Below are 8,831 nucleotides of genomic sequence, written 5' to 3'. Positions count from 1 at the left end.
GAGCCGGATGCAGGGTTCCAGGTGGGGTCTCACCAGAGGGGAGCAAAGGGGCAGAATCCCCCCTCTCGCTCTGCTGCCCACGCTGCTTTGGATGCAGCCCAGATGCAGCTGGCTTTCTGGGCTGAGAGCGCAAGCTGCTCTGCGAAATACCGAGATCAATAAATCGGTTTACACGTAGCCAGCGGACACAGCTCCCACCCTGCCCCTACGCTTTTCCGGGGAAGGAGGGCGGTTCCGCTCCCGTCACCGCGGCCTTCCCGGGCCTGGCACAGGGAGCGCGGGCGTGGCGGTGCGCACCGCCCCCGTGTGGGGCGCGGGTGAGCCGCAGCCGCCCCGCGGCGCTGCCCGCGGGAGACCCCGGGAACCGGCGGCGCCGCGTCTGCGGCCACAGCGCTGCGGCTCGGGAGCGGCGCGGCCGGCAGGAGCCCCCCGGCCGCGGGGCTCGGAGGGCGGGGGCCGCGGGGCCCCTGGGCGTGCACTGGCGCGTCGGCGGCGGGCGGCGCTGGGGCCCCGCTCCCCGGCCCCGCGGCCCTCGCGGCGCCATGGGGCCGCTGCTGTGGCTGCTGCTGGTGCCGCTGGGCGCGGGCTCCACGGCGTACGAGGTGTACGTGGATGCCCGGCGAGCCGAGCGGCCCCTGCAGCACTTTTGGAGGAGCACTGGCTTCTGGTAAGAGCGCGCCGCCCGGCTCCGGGCCCCAGCCCCGAGCCGCTGGGCAGAGGCTCCTCGGCCCTCGCCTCGGCCGCATCCCGCCCTCTCGGTCCCCAGGGCGTGCGGACCCTGCCTTCCAGGAGGAAACGAGGCTCTCCCGGGCTTACTGCTGTGGGATTAGAGGGCCCTTTCTGCCCCTTATCGCTTATCCTGGTGCTGGACCAGGTCCAGAGTGTAGGGCGGGATGTGGGATGTGGCAGTTAATGCGAACTGGCCAAAAAATAGGCCTTGTCTCCCCTTCTCTGACTTGCTTGCTTGTCCCCTCGAGCATGTAAAGTCCATCTTCTTCCCCAGCACAGTACATGTGTTGATACTCAGAACTCATTTCCCTTTACTTTTCAGTGTTTCCATTGCCAAGGGCCCCTAAAGGGCCCCAGGAAAAACTTCGGAGAGTTCTACTACTACCAAACAAAAGACTGATAGTTCTAGGAGTTTGTTCTTCTTGACAGACGTTTTCCAGATGCACTACCAGATGCAGCCAGTGGGTCAAGTTGACCCAAGTTAGGGGGAAGGCGGTGACCACGCAGAAATTCCTGTATTCTGGTCGTGCTTAGCTTCTCCGAGAAAGCCTGGTCTTGCTCAGCTAACTAGGATTGGAACGGCCTTTAAGTTTAGTGAGACTACCAAAAGCTTCTAGCAGGTGTGAAAGCAAGAGATGTTATATTCTACTGCCGAGCTTGTATTTTACTCTAAGGTGATTATGATCTACTTCATCTAGGCATACAGTGGGTTAAATAACGCTTATGTGGAAGAGAGTTGCAATAGGGATGGAATGAGTATGTGCTTTGGAAAAAGGACTTGGTGCACTTTTTTTGTATAATGCATGAAGGTCCCCTAAGAAAAAACTTAAAAGATTTTTCTTTAGGTTTCCAAGGGGGAGGGGAACAGAACAGGACCTAAAATACATTCTGATGAAGAGAAACGTTTGGGCTTTCAGGATTTTTTCTTCTTTCATTGTTTCTTTTCTTTTTTCTTTTTTTTGTTGTTGTTTTGTTTTGTTTTAAATTTTTCTTCCAGTATTAGGAAACATTAATGAAAATCTGCCTTAAAAATAGTATGTTTAGCCCATTTAAACAGCAGCCTATTAAAACACTCATGGTTTTAATTGTGTGAAAAACTTTGGAAAGCTGCAAACATGAAAGACATGAAGGAAAGATAGAGTAGCAGTAGCAGAGGCAGAGGCTATCCATGGGTCAGCAGTTACTCTTTTATAATATCTGGCCAACGCTAGTATTTCTGAAAATCTCTTGAAAGCTCCTGCAGTGGCACAAGTGAGTTCCAGCTGCTAAAGCTTCTTTTCTGGGCAAGTGCCCAGCTGTGGATCAACAGCTGAGAAAACCTGGGAGCAAGGCTTGAAGTTCTTTTAGATGGGTACTTTGCACTCAGAACAGGAAAGGACCAATGCTGAAAGCACCACTAACAGAACTCACCATTCTGCCAGCTTTCTTTTGTATCCCATCACAGTTTCTGCAAAATTTCTCTCTTACGGGGTGTGAATTTCAGAATGTTTATTCAACATGGACTAAGCAAAAATAATTGTCTTTGCCACTATTGATTGGAAGCCAGTTTGAATTTCGGAGTAGTAGTAAAGCACTCCATCAGAATCCGATAGTTAATGTTGTCTGTGTTTACTGGAACAATTAAAAAGATCCAAATGGCTGATACAATTTTAGTAAGAATGGAACTGGTAATTTCTCAGTATCACTTGTGTGACTTCAAACTATCTTATGGAGTTGGTTTTTAAGTGCCTTTTATGCTGGTGAGACTGCAGAAAGGGGCTCACGGATACTGGCTGATTTGTATTAAGCATTATAAATGGATGTGGTTTGTGTAAAGACTTGAACTTTCAGGTAAGTTTGCAGGAGATGGAGTAATAGATCAGCAGTATCTCTGTTGTGTCAAGTTCTTGTCCAGGTGGAGTCAGGTGTTTCTTCCTTTGTACAAAGACAGTTAGGCAGTAGGAGATTCATTCAGCAATGCCCTTGGTGGTGGGATGATTATATGGATGGGTTACAGAGTAGGCAGGGATTACTTAAATGACTCTTCCCAGCAGAGTTACAGTCAGCACAAGTCTGATAAATATCATGGGAGACAGACTACAACAGGCAAGGTGTAGACTACAACAGTTTTTGACTTAAACAGTTCGCATATAGCGTGTAGTTAGAGCACAGGTCATCTCTTGCTGCAGTGTGAAGACACATGGATGTATTTTACCAAGCCTGAGGGAAAGTGTTGTTTTATCCTTCTTGTCATAAAAATTCTTTATCATTCAGAATGTGCACAGTATGAGGAGGCTTGATGAAAGTCCCTAAGGATGCCCAGACCTAGTGAACCATGCAGCATTCTGAGCTGCTGATTTGTGAAGGGTGGGGTTGAGATCTCCATCTTGCAGTATTTATCTGTGGAGATTGGAATAACAGATATTTGCCACAGTGTAATGTTAATTTCAGTGGAATAAGTAGGTATCAAAGTCAAGTTGATATGATTGTTGCTGTATAGCCCTGAGCCTGTTAAACTGCTTGCAGAATCAAACATAGAAGCCTCAAACTGCACACTCCTGCGCTTTCTAATGCTTAAGGGTTAGCTGAACGTGGCTGAAGAATATGAAGGCTCTGAGCATCTTATTCTGCTTCAAAGAAGTGTAGTAGCATCCACAGCAGAGAAAGAATTGATGCCATTGCATGGGCTTCATCAAGAAGGTCAAGCCCATATTTTTCTTGCATCAGACATCAGCCTGTCTGACTTCCACTGTAAAGCCTTAAAGACAGTGATCTCCTTTATGGTTAGTTCCTCAGAGACAAGGCAACTGTTACTGTATGGTTTCCTCTGGCCGTGTTGCCTGAGATCACTGTCTGTGCAGCCGTGGCTGCTGGTGGTTTTCCTTTCAGCATGGCACTGAGATGCACCCAGGTTGTATTCTTTGCCAAACAATGTGTATAGCCAGTTGGCCCCAAATAACCTGCAACTCCGTTTTGCTTTCGTCTCATGTTAGGCAGTGCTCCTCATGCCATGTAGGAGCATGGAGGTGGTGTAGGGATGTAGCATAGGAATCTTTGCATGCCCAATGGAGCTACTATTTAATATTTCAATGTGTTTCTTTTCTTTTTCTGAAGCCCTCCTTTACCTCACAGCCGTGCTGACCTGTTTGACCTGAGCAACGACCAAGAGCTGAACCTTGCCTACATTTCTTCTGTTCCACATGGTGGCATTGAACAAGTTCGGATCCACTGGTTACTGGAATTAGTTGCTCTTAGGTAAGTATACACCTCAAGTCGAAGTCTAGGAAAATGTGACACATTAAAGGGTCCAACAGGCACTCACTTTGATGTTTATCTTAGCCGAATTGCAAGCTGGGCATATCTTTGCTTCTGTGGAAGTCAGCTAAGTTCCAACAGATGGGAATAATTCTGGAATTTTAAGAAACTAAGAAAGACACAGTTTGTAGAAAACTTGAGAAATTGAGGGATTAGAAAGATGTCTTACTTTTTAGTCCTTTAATATAGGAAGTGTGATACAGTTAAAAAGTCCAGCAAAGGTTGATACAAGCCTAACTTACTGAGACGTCCAGATGAAAGCTGCCACTAACCCTTCTGCCTATTTCAGAAGTTACTTTTTGCCTCCTGAAGCCATGTGTGCACTGCATTAATTGACAGGTAGTGAGAGTTAAAACAGGCTGGATTTGGGTAATACCAGTTAATACCCTGTCCAAAAGGTTTTATATACAAAATGGCATTTTTAGTTTTAGGGAAGTATATGTCAGACTTTAGGAGAACACTTGGAATTCATTTCAAGTCCCTTTTAATTCAGCTTGAGCAAATTCATATCAAGATGCCTAGTGAGAACAGCCAAATAGCCAGATGCCTAGAGCAGGAGCAATTGGTCTATGAAGAAAGACAAACCATAAAAACCCCATGAAAAATTGTAATAGTTCTTAAAAGTTCTGCCTGGCCCAGACTCTTGCTGAGCTGAGTACATTTACAGTCCACATTATTGTTGCATCTACTGTCCCAGACACAGAAGAATGGGAATTTACTGCTTTGGGGAAGCAATAGGGAAGGAGAGCTCAGATGCTGAAAATGGCATGTGAGCAGAGGAGTAGGGAGTTTCAAAGTGTGCATTAGGAGCAGAATTTTTCTTTCTCAATATTAGAGTGTGCTTGTGTATGTCTGCTTTTTATGAAGGTGGTCATAAGTCCTGCACACAGGTAAGCATTGCATCAGTACCCCAGAGTGGCCTCTGTTTTTTAATTCATCGGTGAACATAGCAGGTAACAGGGCTCCTCACTCTCTTCTTTCCCTCTTGAAGTTTCCACTAAACACCTTTTCCTGTGTGTGTCTCCCTCTCTCACTGGACTGTGGAATATGTATAATATGTACTCTTGGAGTGAGCCAGTGTAAAGGACAACCATCCCTGCTCACTGCTTAAGGAGTCCCTGTCTTAGAGATTTCTCCTGGGAGGTGGATTGAGTCTTTCAGGTTTCTGTAACCAATTCACGTAAGAAAAATCAATGAGTACCTTTGGAAAGAAAGTAGCCACATCTGCGCTTGGAGCTCAGAATCCCTTCTGGCAGGCTCTCTTAGCTATGCCATTGTGTTGAATTGGGTGTTCCACATGACTGAGGGAGAGGAATGCATCTGTCATGGATTCTGCTCAGCCTTTGTGGGGACTGAACCACTGAGCCTTTTAAAAAAAGTAGGATACAATCCTTGACACAATTGAAATTCTAGGACTGTGGAAACATAGCAATCAATCAAGAAGTCCCCAAAAAGGCTTTAGTGTCTCAAAGGCAGGATTCTACCCTACCAGCGTCAATCTTTAGCCCACCTTTGACATGTAGAATCTAGAAACTGCTACTGTTTAGAGCCAAGCTAAAACGTCTCATTTTACAGAAAAATGTTCATTTGTCAAGGACAAGAAGACATGTAAGTTGTGAGAGGACAACCAGTGGACTAAATGTCAGTACTTTGGGAGGGGGAAGGGGCATAGAGCCTGTGACAAACATTGGGACTCAAAAAACCAACAGGAGCAGAAATGCAATTCTGAGCAGAGAAGTTCAGTGCTGATGCCTAATTTTGTGCATGTGTAAATCTTTTCCTGAGCCAGTGATTTCCAGAAGGATGGAAAGAGGCTTTGAGTGCAACCATCTGAGTGCAGAATTGTCTTATGTCATGGGGTTGATGAGTAGAGAACACTCCTTGGAATGTAGATGGGCACTTGACTGAAGAAGAGCCCTTAGGAAAAACAGAGGACCTCTGTGGAACTCTAGCAGATAGAGACTTTGCTTTTCTTCACAGCTGCCACCATCTGTAAAAAAGGTGCCATAAATGTTTCTGCCAAGGAATAGATGTACTTAAATAAAAGACTGCCACCTTCCCCTTCTCACTTATGTAATGGTCTTTCTCATTATGTTTTTTACTCCCCCAATACCAAGTGCATCCCTTTATTTTAATTTTTTCTAGTACAGCAAGCCCTCCCTCTTCATATTTGTCTTTATTGGGAGTCAGCCCATTATTTTGTCACTTGTGAAAGAGTACCACAAGGCAAACTGTTTTCAAATAACTCCTAGTTTTATTTTCCAGCCAGTAGCACACATTTGTCTCTTGGTCTTAGTCTTGTGACACAGGAATATTCATGATTGTGGGGAAATCCAGGATGTCTTTGATGGACTGGACAGTTCCCAGGTTGTTGGTTACCAGTGCCAGTAAATAGAGCTATTTTGACACATTCTGGCCATGCTTCACTAGTCAACAAGACAGGACACTTTGAGCTGAAGACTCCGTCTCTTTGCCCAGTTCCAAGGGACACACACACAGTCCACAATAAGAATCCTTTCCCATTTGTATGTAGCAGTACTACAGTCTGTTGGATACATGATATGTAGTAAATCACAAGGCATCACAGTGAAAAAAAATACAGTCAACCTACATGAAGCATATAACATTTCTTAAAAGGCATATAACAGTTTTTATTTCGATATTAGTATTAACCTAGTTGGAATTACCAGCCTATCCCCAGCTCCTCTCCAAGACATGATAGCTAATTTCTGGTAAATTAGGAGAGAAGAGAATCAGTAGTTTTTGTTAATTTTCAATCTTCATATTTTTAATCTTAGTATAACTCAGTATAGCAGACATAGATGTACCAGAAAAAGGCTTGCTTTTTTTAGTTACCTTTTACATACTCCTTAGAAATAATTCACAGTCTGCCAGAATCCCTACAACATAGCACTGAAGCTGTTTCCATGTTTTGTTTGTCCAACACAGTTGATTGTGAGCCAGCTCTGCCAGTAAAACCAAAACAGGAAATTGTTCTTGCAGTTTCTTCTGACCAATAGTTTCTTTTTTCATATATAAATTCTAAAGTTAACTTTCCTCTTATGTGTAGTGGTGTTTCTTTACTTATGTATCCTTTGGTACCAACTTAAATGTGAAAAAGAGACTTCCCACTATTACTTTCTTATCCTCTTCATTATTCTCCAGAGACTCTTGCAAGGTTACGCCTTCCACTGGAATTTCTTTTTCTTTTTTTTTTTTTTCATCTTTTAAAATGAGGTTAATCTAGAGTTAAGGGTATATTTGCTTTTTTTTTTTGTGTTCTATGTTGGTAGCTGGATCCAGAGAGCTAGAAAAAGTGTAGGTTGGTAGGATGTTTTATTTGAATTCCAATGACAGCTTGTTTTAGCGCAGTGTCCTATGAGCGTCTATATTGATACTGTCTGGTATCAACCCATTTGCCCTTTAAGGTCCAAACAGGACCTTAAAAGAGGTATTCCCCGATCAAAGAATGGTTACAAACAAGAGCAGGTACTAAGCAGTTTTTTGTCCTTGGGCCCTGCTCACTTCCTTTTAGAACAGAAAGAAGTTAATCATACCAAGTCAGCTATTTAAATAATAATGTGGATTGTTTTGTGACAGGAAAATATTGCTAATGGTCAGTCCTTTAATCTCATGTCAGATGTTTCTGTCAGGTTTTGCAGCTGTAGCAGTACTAACAGTGTGCAGCTGATAGGCTTCCTACACAATGAGTGTGTGAAAAAGCCAGCATTGAATAACTTGATACTGTGCTAGTCATAGTCCCTGTGAAGATATTTTTGGTCTTTTGGAAGTGCACTGCTTTTCCTCTAAGAAAATACTTGTTTCTGAGAGCCAGACAGGCTCTGGAGCACCTAGAGAACCTCAGTTTGACTGTTCTTTCATTCAGTGACCTAAACAATTGAAATAAGTCATATGATGTATTGACTTGACTTTTTTTTTAAAATGGGATGGCAAAGAAATGACTTCTGTATATATGGAACCTATTTCTAGAGTCTGTTAGTTTTGAGAGGCACAGCTGTGATAGAATTTCCTTCCATGCTTGGTGGTGTGTGAACCTGACATGAAAAAGGAGAGAGAGTGAGCACAGCTGTCTTACCTCTTGTGCAGGTAATTATAAACTTGAGTATGAAACAGAATATTCTGCCCGTGCCATGAGCCAGAACACTGCATACTGTCTTACAATCAAAATCCAAAACTATTCTTGTTTTTGAAGAGAGAGCATACATATACAACAATACAACTGATGACTAAAGCATAACGAACAACAGTTAATGCAAATTATTATAGAAAGTAACCAGCCTCAGAAAACATGATCTAGTAGACCTCAAATCAAAGATTAATGTGATAGGATAAAAACACCAAGCAAACAAAACCCCCACAATATCTGTAGTATGTACAAACAGTGGTGAAAGTTTTTCAACATAGAGGGATACACAAGTTACAAAGCATTGCTCCGTTTACTTGACCCATGTATGTTACTTGTAATACTTCATTAGCATTGCATCAGAGAAGACCAGCCAGGCAGTTCTGACTGATCCATCAATCCCCTTCAAGAAAACTCACAGATTTACCTTCCCACCCTACCCTTATTTTCTCCTGTTTTTCTTTGAACCCAGGCAGGCATTTGTAGGAAGATAGGGATGTGCTGCATCACAGCTCTGAGGTTTTATGTTTGATGGTCCTTTTGTGTCCCTGAATTATAGTTGCCCACCAGAGGCAGCTTATTTTACAGGATGGTACAACTAGCTGGGTAGCTGCCAGTTAAAGCCATTCATTTTTCTTAACTCTGTTTGTCTTTTACTAGTTAC

At 43.8% G+C, this 8,831-nt stretch overlaps 1 protein-coding gene across 1 annotated transcript in view; it reads left to right on the top strand.

Moving 5' to 3' along the window:
- Positions 1–509: 509 nt before the first annotated feature.
- IDUA (alpha-L-iduronidase) overlaps positions 510–8,831 on the top strand; it is a 46,023-nt gene continuing 37,701 nt past the window's right edge. Inside the window, exons 1-2 of the mRNA XM_054283453.1 lie at positions 510–667; positions 3,823–3,963. Coding sequence (XP_054139428.1) covers positions 543–667; positions 3,823–3,963 — 266 coding nt within the window. The 5' untranslated portion in view covers positions 510–542. The remainder of the gene's footprint in view (positions 668–3,822; positions 3,964–8,831) is intronic.

This window comes from Melozone crissalis, unplaced genomic scaffold, assembly GCF_028551555.1.
Source record: "Melozone crissalis strain CALT ecotype California unplaced genomic scaffold, PUWL_Pcris_2 ptg000005l_1, whole genome shotgun sequence".
NCBI classification, from domain to species: Eukaryota; Metazoa; Chordata; class Aves; order Passeriformes; family Passerellidae; genus Melozone; species Melozone crissalis.
This window is presented reverse-complemented; position numbering and strand designations above follow the sequence as displayed.